Source organism: Pyrgilauda ruficollis, unplaced genomic scaffold (assembly GCF_017590135.1).
Source record: "Pyrgilauda ruficollis isolate IOZ18807 unplaced genomic scaffold, ASM1759013v1 scaffold148, whole genome shotgun sequence".
NCBI lineage: Eukaryota > Metazoa > Chordata > Aves > Passeriformes > Passeridae > Pyrgilauda > Pyrgilauda ruficollis.
The window spans coordinates 140159-156554 of record NW_024513432.1 but is presented as its reverse complement, the minus strand read 5'-3'; the positions used below and the strand labels follow the sequence as shown (position 1 = coordinate 156554).

At 48.0% G+C, this 16396-nt stretch overlaps 1 protein-coding gene across 1 annotated transcript; it reads right to left on the bottom strand.

The window, feature by feature from the left end:
• Window positions 1–3976: 3976 nt before the first annotated feature.
• Window positions 3977–11136, bottom strand: LOC121349923 (putative ubiquitin domain-containing protein TINCR). Its single transcript, XM_041460784.1, has 2 exons — window positions 10866–11136; window positions 3977–4055 (listed from the first exon to the last, which is right to left on the bottom strand). The coding sequence occupies exons 1-2, from the start codon at window positions 11123–11125 to the stop codon at window positions 4052–4054; spliced, it is 264 nt and encodes an 87-aa protein (XP_041316718.1). The 5' UTR covers window positions 11126–11136; the 3' UTR covers window positions 3977–4051.
• Window positions 11137–16396: the final 5260 nt, after the last annotated feature.

The following is a 16396-nucleotide window of genomic DNA, read 5'->3' as shown; positions in this document are numbered from 1 at the left end:
ACAGGAGAAGCACAGAGGAGCCACTGGAACGTGCCCCAGCCTGAGCTGCCTGAGTGGAGCACAGCTGTGCTGGAGATGACCTGCCTGGGCTTGTCTTCTGCTCACAAGGCTCAGGAGAAGGAGCTGCTGGAAGGGCCTGGCTGCAGCTGCAGGGAGGAGGAGAACAGCAGTGCTTTGGATAATCCAGTGCTGTGATGCTCCAGCAGCAGCAGGATCCCAAAGGTGAGCAGTCCCAGCAAGCAGCAGTCCCGTGCACAGAGCAGCACGGTGAGGTTTCAGACTTCTCCATCCCGCAGCACACTCAGCACCTAACACACCTTCCAGTGCTGCTCCTTGGTCTTGGCCCCACCTGCGTTCACAGACAAGGGAAACACCCATTTCACAGCAGCTCTCACTGTCAGCATCTTTTCTGGTATCCAGGCAGCTCCTCACACCACCACAGTTAATTTAGTCATTACAGATATCCCCCTGAGCTGCTCCAGAGCTGACCAGAGCTGCCAGCTACCGGCAGGAGGTGTTACAGTAGATCCTGGACCTAATCCAGCTCAGGTCAGTTTGCCTTTCGCAGAAAGGCAAAACTCCAAAGAGCCTGGCTGGTTTTGAAGGAAAGCAAGGAGAGACAGAACATCTCAAATAAAAGACTTATTTTTCCCCTAGGCGTGTCCAGAAGAGGATTGGAAGCATCCCTCTGCCCATTTGGTGATCCAACCTTCTTGGCCAGACTCAGGTAAGCCCCCAGTGTCTAAATTCCACTATAGAAAGTGGCTTCCATCTGTTCTGAGAGCAGCTGAGAGGTGTGATCCCACCACTCAGCAACCAGGAGTAAGAGGCAGCGTGGGGAACACAAGCAGAAGAGGCAGTGTAAAACAACTGAGTAAAAGAGAGAATCCCTCTGTCCTCACACACTGCGACTGGAAATGTTGGGGAACAGCTGGAGCTGCCAGGGGGGTTTAGATTGGATTTTGGGGAAAAGTTCTTCTCCCCAGGGTGCTGGCACTGCCCAGGCTGCCCAGGGAATGGTCCCGAGGCTGCCAGAGCTCCAGGAGCTCCCAGGGATGCCCAGGGTGGGATTTTGGGGGTCTGTGCAGGGCCAGGGGCTGGGCTCATGATCCCTGAGGGTTCCTCCCAGCTCAGGGTATTCCATGATTCATCACTAAAGAGTTGCACAGTTCTGTTAGCAAAACATTAAAGAAATCTCTTGCAGTGAAAAACAACCCAATAAACAGGCAAACAAAGAAAACGACTGGAAATGTTGGGGAACAGCTGGAGCTGCCAGGGGGGTTTAGATTGGATTTTGGGGAAAAGTTCTTCTCCCCAGGGTGCTGGCACTGCCCAGGCTGCCCAGGGAATGGTCCCGAGGCTGCCAGAGCTCCAGGAGCTCCCAGGGATGCCCAGGGTGGGATTTTGGGGGTCTGTGCAGGGCCAGGGGCTGGGCTCATGATCCCTGAGGGTTCCTCCCAGCTCAGGGTATTCCATGATTCATCACTAAAGAGTTGCACAGTTCTGTTAGCAAAACATTAAAGAAATCTCTTGCAGTGAAAAACAACCCAATAAACAGGCAAACAAAGAAAAAAAAAAACCAGTCAGTTCTTGTTCCTCAGAGCACAGCCCCTGTTCCCAAGTGGCTTGCATTGGATTGTGGCATAGAGGAAAAAAGCAGAAATACCACAAATAGATCCAGTTAGTTTTACCTCTTTTTATGCTGGTCCTGTGGCTCTTTCTAGGTGGTTTTGTCCTACTCTTTCCCATGTGATGAGATGCATCATTTGAAGGACAGCAACCAAACCAGCTCTTCCTGCTCTGGAGAAAGGCAGCAACTGCACTTAGAATAAAAGATTGTCAGGCAGATTTGAAGTGTCAATCAAAGCCTATCTCTGAAAAAAACATTAGCCCAGGCAGCTCCCCACACCACCACGGTTAATTTAGTCTTTCCAGATATCCCCCTGAGCTGCAGAAAGCCTTCCAGAGCCAACCAGAGCTGCCAGCCACAGGCAGGAGGTGTTACAGTAGATATTGGACCTAATTCAGCTCAGGTCAGTTTGCCTTTTGCAGAGCAAAAGACTGTGATTATCAAGCCCAGGGAAGCAAATCCTGTCTCCCAGGCTTTGTGAAGCAAACTGCACCTTTTACTAGATGAGGGGCATAGATTTAGAACTCTGTTCCTCAGTGTGTCCCATCTGCAGTGGCACACATCCACTTTAATATTATTATTCTAATTTTAATTATTATTTATGACTACACCCAGGGCTGTGTGAGGCACTCTCCAAGCACTCAGGAAAGTACTGGCTCTGCTCCAAGAAATTCATTATTTCAGGATAGGCAGACATGCAGAGGCACTGCATGGTCAAGTGGAGAACTGCTGACCCAACAGCCAGTACCTGCCTTGCTGGTTGACCTTGGAAAACTCACCTTCCTTCTTCCCACACTTAGTCCCATCCCACTCTTTGTCCATCCCATTTGCTTAAAAAAATGTTCAGCTGTGACTATGTTCATGTTTTTGTCTTAGAATCTCTTTCTGTGCAAAGTCTAAGTATGTTCTCGGGGGGAATATTTTTGTTCTTTGGGAAAAAGAAAATGAAAAATTCTATTTTCCACAGCATTTTGTCAAATGCTTGTGTTGGAAAAAAAAGAATCAAATGTTTTCTCATGGCCAAAGAAACCAGAAAATGCAGATTTAGGGTGTTTGGTAAGAGTTGCCAGGCATTGGAATTTTCTGGAGAAAGTACTGTAGAGATTAGTGAAACATCCAATTTTTTTCCTGAAAATAAGTCTGAACCTAAAAACCAAGTTGTTCTGTGAGTAAGGAACTGGTGAAACCCGTTCTTCCTCTGATTTGTATTACAACTGCTTTTTATTTCTTCCTTTCTTGGTGCTCCCAGCTTCCTGCAACATCCTGCAGGCACCTGATGCCTTCCAGACCTTCCCAGCAAAATCCTTGGCTGCTCCAGCAGCCTCTTGCTTTGCAGGGAAGGGGTAGCAAAAAGTGCAGGGGCTGGTTTGGAGCTGGGCAGGAGCTGACTGACCAGTCATATCTAAATGCCAGCTGGTCACCTGCATCCCAGAACAGGCAGGGAGCAAGAGGTGTAATTGTCTTGCCTTCAATAGAATATTAACTTAAATGTCTCTCTTCTATCCATCTGCTGCTTGCTCATGAAAATTGCAGGAATCCTGGGTCTGTGAGACCTCTCTTTTTCCATCAGATTGGGTTGAATCAGGTCAGCTGGTTCAGAAGTTATTGGAGCAGGGGAAGGGGAGGACCAGCTGCAGACAGAAAAACACAAGGAGGCTCATTGCTGTATAAACCCTGGCTCCAAAATGAGGCAGTTTTGGGGTACCTGTGGGTCCCTGACATCAGGTGAGGTGGTGGCTGTACCAGAACCAGGTCCTGTCCTTTGGACACAGAGGGGCTGCCAAGCTCCAGGACTGTCTCCAGTCCCCACCACGTTTTGCTGTACAAAGCCTGTAACCTGGAAATGGGGCTCTCCTGTATAGAAAGTGTTCTGGAGCCCAGACAGACCATAACCAGAGTCATTTACACCTGGATGGACAGGCTGAAAGGAAGAAAGAATTATCTCACACTTACATGTAGGAAAACAAAAGCCAAGACCAGCAACTTACTGCAGAATCCTGAGAAGGAGCCAGCAGGAGGCTGGGATGTCCCATGTCCCCACCTGGGCCCTAAGCAAAGCCCACCTCAGCTCCTTGTTGCTCCGTTGCCCAGGCAGAAATCCCCTTTCCTGGGCTTTTCACTGATCCATGGCTCTCAGGAGCTGAGTCAGCCTCACCACACTCCTCCGCTGGCAGCTGGGTCCACATGGCACGCTGATGAGGAAACACTATTTGTTGTTTTGTTTGGGTTCATGATTCACGGGCACCATGCTGGAAACACTTGGAGCTGCTTTCTGAACAGTCCTTGAGCTGGCCTGCAGGGAGGGACTTACCAACACTGGTGGCCAGGCTGCCTTTCCGTGGGCCAGCTCTCTTCCATCTGCTCCCCTTCAGCCCTTGTCACACTCGCCGTCCCTCATGGCTTTGGCTGTGCTCTTTGGCATTATCTGAATAAGAAAGAGGCAAATACTTGGAGCACTGCAGAGATGCAATCAAAAATGGCATTTGCCCAAGCAGCACTCACCCTGACATGTGGAGAACGTAAAGCTCATCCTCTGGCTGGTTCTGTTCTTCAATCACACTGTATGACTGAGAATAAGCCACTTGCAGCGTTTCAAACCTGTTTATCCTTCCACAGAAGATGCCTTCACCCTCCTTCAGGTAATCCACAACTGTCTGGAAGACTTTTTCTGATAAGCAAGGCTCTTCCTCTTTAGAGCCTGCTCCTGGAAATCCATTTTTCATCTTAGAACAAGGGCAGTCTGTAGCTTTAGGAGCACTTTGAGAATGTCTGCAGTAAGAGCTTGAACTGCTCTCAACACACTCACCCTGAGGCATTAGCATTAAATGGTGCCTTTCTGGGGTTGTGGGTCTAGCAACATCTGACAGGGGTCCAGAGCCTCCACAGAAGGCCTGAACTTAGCAAACCAGAATTCTTTTCTAAGTTACTCTTCTGAAAACCCTTAGAAATCACCCAGTGCTATCCCCTGGGGTCTCCAGAACAGAGCCTAAAGCTCAAAGTTTGTAGGGGTACCTCTTTGGGGCTGGGATTTGCCTGGAGAGCTCATTATCCCACCTTGGACTGCAACTAAGAGCAGGGCTGAGGCTTTTGACTCCTGTGAATTGCTGTTTGCAATTATGTTCTCATTTTATGACAAGAAACTGAGCCTGTGCTGCAAATATTTCATCAGATCTTAGAGAATTTCAGAGTCTGTGGGGTGGGAGTTTTTGCTGTGTTCTAGAAAAGTCTAGTGATGCTGATATCAGTCTCTGGTGGGGTTTTCTGTAAAACCCAGAGCAGGATTCATATTTCAGCACTTTCTTACCTTGAAATTTTAGGGGATTTTGATAGCCAAGGGTTTGCTGTGAGCCCACCCTGTAGCACATCTGTCCCATAAAACACCATGACACAGGAGGGGGGATTTATCCCAACTGGGCAAAATCCTCACCTGATATAAATCAGCACAACTGCAGAGAAGTCCAGTAGGCTGGGCCATATCACACCAGAAAGAAACCTACGTTAGGATGTACTTCCCATTCATTAATTCTTTGCCTAGAACCAAGACAGAGCCCTGGGGAACATATTAGCTCAGTTTCATCTGCTGCAGTCCCATGCAACTGCACAGGGAGGAATTCAAACCCTGTGGACCACGTTCTCTGTCACTGCAACCCTGAGTTTTTGTTAAATGAGCTTCTTGGGCTAAACACAGGTGTGACTGTCTGACCTGTGTGCTGTGAGGTGTCAGCAGAGGTAACTGCACTAATGCTTTTAGAACTTAAAAATCACTTAACTGAGGACACCAGAAGAGAGCTTGGCCCGTGAATAATACACATAAATGCTACCTTCAGCCACTGAGATGTAGTCAGCCCCCCACCTGGCTGTTGCCTCAGTAACACATCTCTAGGAGGATATTTTTAAGGCAGTATTATTTATCTGGTAGGTGGAAGCAGACCTGTTAAGGCCATACCAGGTCAGCATATGTCTAAGCATGTACTGAAGAACTTAATTAGTTCTCCCTGAGCAGAGAGACTCCCAGTGCTATTTAAAGGATCGTTATCCTTCTGCGAGATGCCTCAGAGCCTGCTGCTAGGCCTCAGCTAAACAGGGCAAGGCTGGAGGAGTGGGATGGGGGTGAAAAGTCTCCCCTCCGTGCTGAGGAGTAATTGCTGAGCAACCGCAGGAGCGGGAGGGTCAGTGCAAAGAGCAGGCTTCACAAAGCCACGCTGAAACTCAGAGTGAAAACTTACTTCAGGGTCAAACTGTGTAGATCCCATTACGTTTCTTTGTTTCTAGAGGCCCAACATCACCTGCTGTGCTTGGTGACTGCATCCCAGGCAATTCCAGTGACAGGGGCAGGGCTGATAGGAGAGTGATGGAGGTGGGGAGTGAGCCACTGCTGAGTGCCTGTCATTGCTCCTCGTGTCACCATGGAGCCAAACATAGGCAGGAGTTTAGCATCAGCTAAACTGGACCTTGTGCAACTGGCTCACTCACAGTTTTCATTTACAGTTCCAAAAAATCAGATATTCTGAACTGAATGCCAAGAAGGGAATGCAATGGGCTCCCTGAGGATGGATGGGTTTGTTATTCTGGCAGGAGGTAAAATATCCATCCTTGAGTGGATGGACCTTTGGAAAACCAGACTGAGCAGCCTCTGAAGAATAGAACAGGCTCCCAAGCATGTCAAAGCTTCTATAAGGACTGGCACTCACAGGGGACACTGAGGCTGGATTGCAGGAGAGGGAGGAACCTGGACATGCTTCTTTTGACCTAAGAGTGGCTCTGATATACAACGTGGGACCTTGGTCTGCTCTTGGAGCTGTCAGGAGTTTTTCCTGGATGAGTTGTTATGGTAACTGAGCTAATGCCCTGAGATAGATGCTTTCAGGTGGCTCCAGGCCAGAAAATCAACACCAATAGATTCCAGATAATAGACTTCTGCTGAACTCAGTGCTGGCATCTACTTTATTTAACCTATTCACCAATGACTTCCTGAACTCCATTCTCCAGGCAAGCCATGTATGCTGAGAAAAGCTGCCTGGCCTCAATGAACTCCAGCTTCCAAAAGGCTGAGGGGACACATGTCCTGTGGCTGAGTCTGTGCCAGTAAATCAAATGTGCCTGGGACATTCTCCTGCTTTAGAGGACAGCTGGCACAGAATGGCCAAGGTTTTCCTATTAAATTCTCACTCTCCAAACCTGTGTGGACCCATCCAGGCATCCCACAAGGAGCAGTCCTTGGCCCGTGCTGGCTTCTGAAATGCACCTGGACTGAGCCAAAATTTGCGGTGCAATACTCCATCATTTTAACAGAGAGAAGTCCAGTCATTGCTTAATTTTCAGCACAGACCTTGCCTGGGTGACTGCAGGAGAGGAGCCTGGAACCAAGAGCAAAGGCTCTGACAACATGCTTGTGCTTATACCACATACAAATCCAGCTGGAACTGTACATCCCTAGGAGCAGGCAGTGACAGGCACACTGGGCATGTCTAGGGATCACTCTGGATCAGCCACTGACATCCTCTGTTTGAAACAGCCCATGGGTTAAGCAGAGGATTCACCAGTTCAAGGCAATGTTCCTCCACCTCCCACTGAACATCCAAACACAGCCAATAAATGACCAGCAAGGAGCAGCTAATTGCATGTGCCACTGCCCAGCCCAGGTCAGACTGTGTCCCTCATCACAGACTCCAGGCCAGAAGAGGCTCAAAGCCCTGACTTTACTGAAACTGCTCCTTTTATACCCTGCTCAATACAGGTGGACCTGCCTGGTCGTTTAATCAATACATTTCACATGACTGGCTAATTAACAAGACGCCATTTGTAAACAACCTTATGGGCAAAGGAGCTTATTACAAAACACCAGGTGCAGATTGTTTAGAATTCTTTCTCTCCAGCTCCCTAAAGTCTCCCAGGCCGATTCATGGGAAGACTTTGTCTAGCTTTCTCTCTGCCCAGGCTGCTGCATCCACATCCTGTTCACTGGTGCTCCAATGCAGCCGCAGGGAGCTCCCGAGCAGCTCGCTGCAGCAGACAAACTCAGGAGGAGTCACGGCAGTCTCAGCACTCCCACGGCACCGCCGGACCAGCTGAGCAGCTCCTGGCTCTGGCCCTGCCTCCAGAGCGAGCCAAACGGGTTCTGCCGCGGTGTGGCCCAGCACTGATCATGCCCTGGGCCTCTGGGACAGCCTATTGCACGCCCCTGGGTGCTTCTGCACCCATGCTGGGTGGCTGTTCTGCCCATGCCAAGACCCACTGCTGGTCTCCTGTTAGGCACTGATGGCTCCCACACCACATGCTGGCCCGTGGCCACTGAGCTGGGGCATTTCTCTGCTTGTTCATTCCCATCTCAACTCCTGCTCTGCTTGCTTTACCCACTGGCAAACCGTGTTATTGTAATATGTCACTCTCTAGGGCAGAAACTGTTTTTGAGCGAGCTCTTTTCTCAGCCTCTACTGCAACAGGATTGCAATTTCAGTCAGCACAGCAGCAATGTGATTAACAGGCTCTGCACAAAGGGGAATTGCATCCTAGGTGGATGTGATATTTGCAGTTCTGGCCAGCCCATGTGTTTTCCCATGTGAGAGGTCATGTTGACTGATCTCTAAATGGCTTGCTCGAACTTTTAAACATTAAGGTCTAAATAAATTTTCAGCATTAGCTGGTATGCTGATCCCTTTCCTGCCAAGCTGCCGCCTTAAGTGAATTTTTATGACTAAGTTACAAACCCCAGAAAGTACGAGCAAGAAGTGGAAATGCTGACTTGGCCTTTGCTAAATGCCAATTATCTACAAAGGCATTAGGCAGGGAGGGGAGGATGAAAAATAGGGTCATTTTCATGTTTTCTCTGGTTCAAAGCAAACTGTCCCATGAGCCCATCGGAGGAACACACAGCATGCAGAGTGACCATTAATATTTATAGGCACGACACTGAGCTGCAGACCCTGGCAATCACAGCAACTCCACTTTTGGAATTAATAGTGCTCTGTTTGGCTGGTACCTCGGTACACAAGAGCAAGTAGGAGACTTTAAGATTTTCAGGGAGAGCTGAGGAAGTAGATGGGGAGGGCTCCAAACTTCACTGAGTTGGTGAAACACTAAAACCAACTCTTAAATCTTCAGGACTGCTGGCCAAATGCAGCACCATGTTTTCACTATTCTCTCTGCTCCTGTGGCTCACAGACAGTCCCAACAGTGCAGGGGCTACTCTCATTACAGTCCCCACGGTTATTCACTGTTGCCCAGCTGATACACACCCGTGTATTTCCAAAGACACTACTGGTGCAACATGGATTTATAGCACCTAAAGATCTGCTTGAGTGATCTTAAGACTCAAATTGTACTGTAATCTCAGCTACAATGCAGCCTTCTCCCACTCTACATTTCCTAAGTTGCAGTGGCAGCGAGAGACAGGCATCTAAAATCCTCCAGAAGCTCTCTGTGCTGGAGACCTGGCAAGGTGCTGAGTCACAACTGCCCTCAGCCCAGGACTGCCTAGCCACACATCGCAGAAATATCTAAGGGAACTATCCTACCACAGCTCAGTCACCCCATGAACCTTTGGAGAAATGTGTCCCCAGTATCTGGGCATTTACAAAAATGCCTTTGGGAGTGGGTGAGGCACAACCCAATAATCCTTTATGTCAAAAAAAAATCAAGGAGACATGACTTCAGGTAGAGACTGGGCACTCCCCACATTGCACCCAGCCCTGGAAAAAGCAATGGGAGATTGGCCAAAGGTGCTAGTCTAGGAACCAGGAAGGTTAGCAGGAAATCCATGGAGAAAAATATTAGAAATACCACTTCGTTTTTAATGTACTCACAAAAATTGAGTTGGGACTTTGAGCAACAGGCTCTCGATTTTCAAAAATGGCCAGTGACTTCAGCTGGGCCCTCTGAACTCAGCACACCAGGGCAGGATCTCCTGGTGAGTTTTGCATTGCTGCAGTTACACCCTGCTTCTGCAGCGTGTGGGAAGGTGCACAGCACACTATGGAAACCAGGCATCTACCAAACAAGCATCAGTATGTGCACTCCATCCACTCAGACCCTCCAAATCCTTTTTAACTTTCAAAAATTCAGACTGTAAAAATTAGGAAAATAAATACTGGAAACAACAACAAATAGAAGTGCTTCTGCCATTAAAAACCAGGTGAAAAGGAGGAGCTGAGCCAAGTTAATCAGAGAACTGAAATGAGATGTTGGAGAAAAGGGCCGTGGGTGACTTGGGGTTTGCAGTTAGCTGAGTGATGTGAAATCTCCTGTGTCTGGCTGAGCTCTGAAAGGAAACGCTTTATTAAATCTTCTTTGTGTGAGATTTCAAGCTGCCTCTGGACTGGAAAATAGGACCATTCCAGTATGTGGGATATAATCAAGAACTGAAGTCTTTAGTGCAGGGTTTTCTGCAGAGGAAACTCTGATCAGCATAGACACATAACTCAGAGGGCTCAGGATTTAGAAAGATGAATTAGACACCACATACCCACAACATACCTCTTCTACCCAGTATCCCCAAAATGCTTCACAGAATTAATCATGCTGGCAGCAACAACCCGGCTTTAGGAAAGACAGTGCAGGTGGGCATAAATTCACCACACTGAATCAAAACTGTCCTGTGGGCCAGTGAGTCCAAGGTCCATTATCTCAGCTTTCATCCCCACTAGAACACAGTGCTTGCCGTGATTGATCTCCCATGCCCTGGCTCTCCTGGGAGTCTCTAGTCTCACTGTACTTTCTGCTGTGAATCAGACACATTTTGGGCAGCTGCAGCCTCTTGCCATCCCTGTCCACACTGCTCGTGCTCTGCTGTAAGCTGGTGGCTGGCAGCACTTCTCGTGTCACAAGGACTGTGCCACCCCCAAAAACCAGCAGAAAGTGCTTACCACAAAGAACCAGGGAGAGACAGGCACAACAGGACAAGAGAGAGGTTCCCAGACACTCCCATGTTGCACAGTCTCCTCTGCCCTTTTTCTTGTCATGTTTCTCTCTCTGTGCTTGGCCGCATATCCAGGAAAACAAGACCTGACCAGAGACAGGACAGGCAGCAGCAACCAGCAACCTCCTCTGAGCTGCTTATTTCACAGCACATGTCTGGATTTGAAGAGCCTGGAGCCTCAATCCTGCTGGAAATGGCAGGATTTGAGTTCCTGGTCCTACTTCCACAAACCCCGACAAGAAAATGTCCCAAGGGGCTGAGACACACCAAGTGTGCCCCTTCCTTTGCACCACCCCCACGGCAGACGGGCTCCTTGCCTACCTTTTATTGCTGACCAGGAGGAGGACAGAACCGTTCTGGATATTGGCTTCTTTGAGGGTCTCATGCTCCTCGAGCTGCCTGGAGTTGTAATAAAATGTCTTCTTCCAGGAAGTGATGCCCTCCCGGACCAAGAGAGCCCGCAGGTCCATCACCGTGTCCCTGGGCCTGACGGTCAGGGGCATCATCAGGTCCTCATCGGCCAGGTGCACCTTGATGTGGTACCTCTTCCATCGAGACAGGCTCCTGCGCAGCGTGTCCATCCCCTCCAGCTCAGCAGGGCCAGTGTGGCAGAGCAGAGCATCCAGCTGGGAGATCAGCAAAGCAGGGACGTGGCTCTGAAGAGGCTGGCTGCTGCAAGCAGCTTAAAACGTCCTGCCAAACCTGTTTCTCCCAGTTGCCACGCTGCATGCTTCACATACCAGGGAAGAGCTCACCTGGCTCCATGAGCCTGCTGGCTGGGAAATCATGGCTGGAATCATTTCCACACACCCCTAAATCCCATCATAATTACAGTGTCTTCACGAAGTGCTCTTCATTCCAATGGCTGGCAGAGGACTTTTAAAGCCAGATCTCCACAGACATTAGAAACGTGGGTGCATGTCAGAAATGAATGGGTTTAGCAACCTCGTGTCTCCTGCTCTAAAAAGCTGCCAGCTGGGGAGAAGATCAGTTAGCAAAGCAGGCATTTAGCAACCTCACAGCTATTTAACATGGCCACTTTAATGAAGAGAAGTACAGCTGCATAGTGACAAATTCCTCACAGAGGAGAGCCACAGCACCCTGATGAGCTAGAGCCTGGCTGTGTGAACAACTCTCATCACTGCAGTGCAGATTCCCCCAGGAGATCTGCGCTGTTGCTGCTCACAAACAATCTGGGACCCTCCAGAAGGGATAGGACTCACTCACTCACTCCTCATCAAACCCCCATACATCTGATATTGACTCACATGAGTCCTCGATGGTTCATTGCCTTGATTTCCTCTTCCTTTCAGACCCTGTCTAATTGCAGGGCTGGGTATCCTGTGCAGCACGTCAGAGAGATCAGCACCACAGGGCTGCAGGCACAAACAGGTGGCACAGAGACCTTGAAGTGCCAAGAGGAACCAGCCACACTTTGGGAAATGCAATGCCACCTCTGAAAGGAAGGAGTTGATGTCAGCCACAGGCTGTAATTGACTGATCCTACAAGGCAGACTCTGGCAGTCACAAGATGATACTTCAGAGCAAACACCATGAAGATAAGGAAGCCTTTTTTGCTCTTTTTCTCAAAAAGATCAAGTCACCCTCTTATCTTGTAAGTAACTTTTCTGCAGCCCGTATTACAGGCTTTAATTCCCTCGTCCATTCTTCTTAACATAGACCAGTATTTTCAGACCAAAGTACTGCAAGACTGTTGAGTTCAGGGTCTGCTCTTCACTAAAGAGGAGCTGCTCTTGCCCAGCAGATAACAAAAGTCTGATTTTCAGATAAGGCAGCTGCCATTGAGAATAAGAGAAGTGTCCACTCTCCCATGGGGGAACAATGAGGATTCCACCTTTCCTCCACACCTCCCTTTTTCCTCCCCTGCACATTATGTCTCTGCCAAGAACAGCAGCAAACATCTTCACTTGCACCACGGCCACGGGCAGTGGAGATTTCCCTGTGCAGTTGAGAAGAACTGAAGCTCCATTGCAGCATTTCTTTCCAGCTTGAGTCACTCCCAAGGTATGATTGTTTTGGTGGGGTCTGGCATTCTTGGGTCCTTGCTCTGCCACTGAGTTGCTGCAAAGGCGTGAGATGAGTCATGCCAGCCTTGGCGTTTGTGTTTACTCACCTCATGACTGCAGTGTGGTGTAACACATGTTCTCTAAGCACCTTGTGGGAAACAGGAACTGCGTTCAGCACAGTCATGGTTTGGGAGCAGCTAAGGATGCCTGGATTTACAAATATGCCAATAACCTTGAAGACAGAACAACACTACCCCTATCAGAGATGGAGAAACTGAAGGATAAAGCTGTTAAAGCCCAGAAAAGGCAAAAGGTCAGGCTCTGGTCCCCATATCCCGGTACCTCAGTGAGGGGTCTCATTTTCAGAGACCTGTAGAGACCCTCAAGCCCAGGGCTGGTGATTCCTTCCCCACTGGGGTGACATTCACTTAGGGAGCCAAACGTCTTCCCTGGAGTAAAGCCAGAGTCTCAGGGGTAAAGCAAGGGTCTGATCCAACTCCCAGAGCCATGCAAGGGCAGCCTCTCATTGAGGGCAGCCAGACCTGGAACAGGCCCCAGACACACCGTGCTCTGACAGCTCTGGCCAGCAGACTCTGCCCAGTGAGTGCCAAGGGGAGCATAAGGCATTCTCACTTCAGCAGAGCCTGTCTGGTGTCAGCGAGTCCATCAGCTCCATCCCTCCAGCATACGTGACAGCCTGACAGTTGCCAAATACCTCCCTCAGACACCTTTCAGACAGATCCTGTTTATTTTTAGGACAGCTCTTTCCCATCAAGGCTCAGATGCAAATCATTACAGAGAAAGGGGGGGATGGTGGCAGGAAGAAAGCAGCTATTATTTTTATTTCTTTGCCTATGATGTGGTTGCAAACTTTCCTCGTGTACCCCCATCTGTCCACATTGGGACCCTTCATTTTTTGAAAAGGGATGATATCCTGGCCTATGAAAGCAGGATAAGGAGAAGCATAGCAGTGAATTCAGCTTATGAAATATTGAAGCAATGAAATCCTCACGGAACACGTGAATGCCTAATGCCAGTTTCAATTAATTCTGGATTTTTCATTAAACCACTATTAAAAGCAAAAGGACAGCAGAAATAAGGGAAAATTACTGGAGCAGTATATTAAATACCTTAGTTTTGCTTGAGGATGTTTTATTATCTGTCCAAAGCAATTATTTTACCAGCTCCTGATGGTCTGTAGGCTAAACAGAGGTATAGGGTAAAGTTCTAGATGGTCTTTCCTCAAAATTATTTTAATTTTTGTCCCCTAGTCTGCACCTGGCAGCCTGTCTCTGGTGATGTCTCTGGTATGTCATATCTGGAGGATAAGACATGGAGTCGGAGTTCTGGGAATCTGTAATAAAGTGTCACTCTGGCTTTATTTACAAATCAAATAAAAACTTGTTGACTTAAGCTTTTCCCCATATTGAGGGCAAACAAAAGACATGCAAATATTCAGAGACATTCATTAGGAAAGCCTGAGAAGCAATTTAAAACCCAGGTGGGCTGTGATTTTTTTACGGACAGAAGAAATAAAGCAACAGCATTTATAAAATGTCTCTTTTTCTGTTCTCAGAGCTTCCTTACTCCATTGACTAGAGAAAAAGAGAAACACCTGCCTGAATTAGGTGCTTTGGTAAGATATCTCAAGATGGTTGGGATGATCTTGGGCCTTACGACTTCTTCTCATAATGACAGAATAGAGACATTCATTCCTTAGGCAGGTGGGGTTTTGGTGGGGTTGGTTGCTTGACAGTGGCTGTTTTGCTGTTTGCTGTGCTGCTCTCCTTGAAAAGGGCAACAGAGATGTGGGATGCTGCTCAATAGCAAAATAAAGGTTTTGATGAGGAAATAAAGGTTTCAATATGGAAATAAAGGTTTCTTTATTTTCTGGTAGCAGTCACAAGGAAACGGAAACATCTGGGAGAAATCTGATGCTGATTCCCCTGGCAGAACCTGTAAGTCTTTGAGGAAATCACTCAGCCAGTGCTGTCATTCTGCCAAGGCAGACCCTTTGCTGTTCCTGAGCCCTCTGATGCCAGGACTTGTGGTCAGTAGTGCTGAACCCTGAGGATTCTCCTCTGATGTCTCTTTGGGGACACTTTGTGTTCGGAAGCAGACAGAGAGCAGGGGATGAAGCATGAGAGATGACCACCGTGCTCAGGCTGACCAGACTTTACCTGCAGTTCTACCACACCAGGTACTAAGGATGGGCTTTTTGTCAGATTCCCAAAAAGACTCAGTTCAGCTGGTGGGCACATTCTCAAGCCAAACGCTGTTCTCCTGCTCTGTTAACCAAAGGTGCAGAGGGAAGGCTGCAGCACTGTGAGCTCTGACACCCAAACCAGGTGCTGGGAAAGGTTCATTCATAGTGCACAGCTGTGCAGGCTTAACAGTGCTAAAACAAGGTTATAATCTTCAGTCCAATATGCAGCTGTCACCTAATTATTCAGTGCCTCAGATATCTCAGGTGATGGGGCAGCTTAAGGCACTGGTATTTATATTTCTGAAGTACCAGAGGCCCCAACTAGAGCTGTACCACCATGTGCCATGATGAGTAAGGCCCTTCCTATCACTCAGTGCTTCTATCCTCCTGAGATGTGCTCGGTTATGAAATGACTGGGCTCACTTTAGATGTCAAGTTACATCTCCAGCAAATGAACAAAGAGATAATAAATGATTAATAAATGCTTTGAGAAATGAGTAATTAAATGCAACAGCTTTTTAAGAGTCCAATGGATAAGGACAAAATATGTAAGCCCAAGCGATAAGGCTTCCTCCTGATACAACTTATCTGCAGCACACTGCTCACATCTGCAAGAGGGCTTAGGAACACTGGGAACTTCTGTGCACCAGGAAAAAAGAGCCTTTCTGTGATAGAGGAGCACTTCTCCTGGGGATTAAGACAAAATCCTCTTTGTTTAGACATTTTAAATCCAGAAAAGCTGGAAGGTGCTTACTTTAATGTGTGAGGTATGACTGTTAAGCAGAGCCCCAGCCTCCCATCCTTGCCTGGCACAGGGGAAAGCATCAACATCTTCCTGCCCTGTTCTAAGCCACAGTCAGGAGCTCTCCATCTGCTCCACCAGAATAATAGATTAAAAAAAAAAAAAAAAAGATGGTACTGCCATTCTTTCTGCTACAAATGAGGATTTCTGCCAGTAACACAGCTGAAGTCACCACGTAAAGCAGATCCTGCTGCAAGTATCCAAATCAGATTCCGAAAGGCCCCACAACTGCTCTGGCCAGCTGCCCAGCAAAAATATTGCACTACTGGGAGCTGGTGGACTGTTTGGCATGCAATTGAACTTCAAACAGGCTCCAGGAAGAAAAAAAAAAAAAAAGTATTTATATTTAGTTTTGAAGGAGAAAACCTGCCTGGGTTTGGAACACAAATGAACCTGCAAGTTTTCTGAGCAAAAGTTGGATGTGAGTTGGTGACATTTTCTGGTGGAAAAGGCAATGCGAAGGAAAAAACCCCTGGTAATGCACAAGTTAAATGAACCAGTCAAGTGCAGACAATGGAAAAGCTGAAAAATTGATATGAAGGAAAGCATTTTGTGGTGGTAGCTATTTCTCACTGCAGTTCTTTATAACTTCCCAGATGGGAGATCCATGGCCCTCAGAAGAAGTCTGTATCCTTGGGCTTTGGCCTGAGGCAGCCCATGACTCACTCACCCGAGAGGGTTGGCTATAACCTGAGAAAAAAGCAAGACAACAAAATGGTGGTGGAAACAGCAAAACAAAAGACAAATGAGTTAACTGATGGAAGAGCAAAAAAACCCCAAAGCTCTGCACACAAAGGAGGGCCTGGATGGAGAGAGA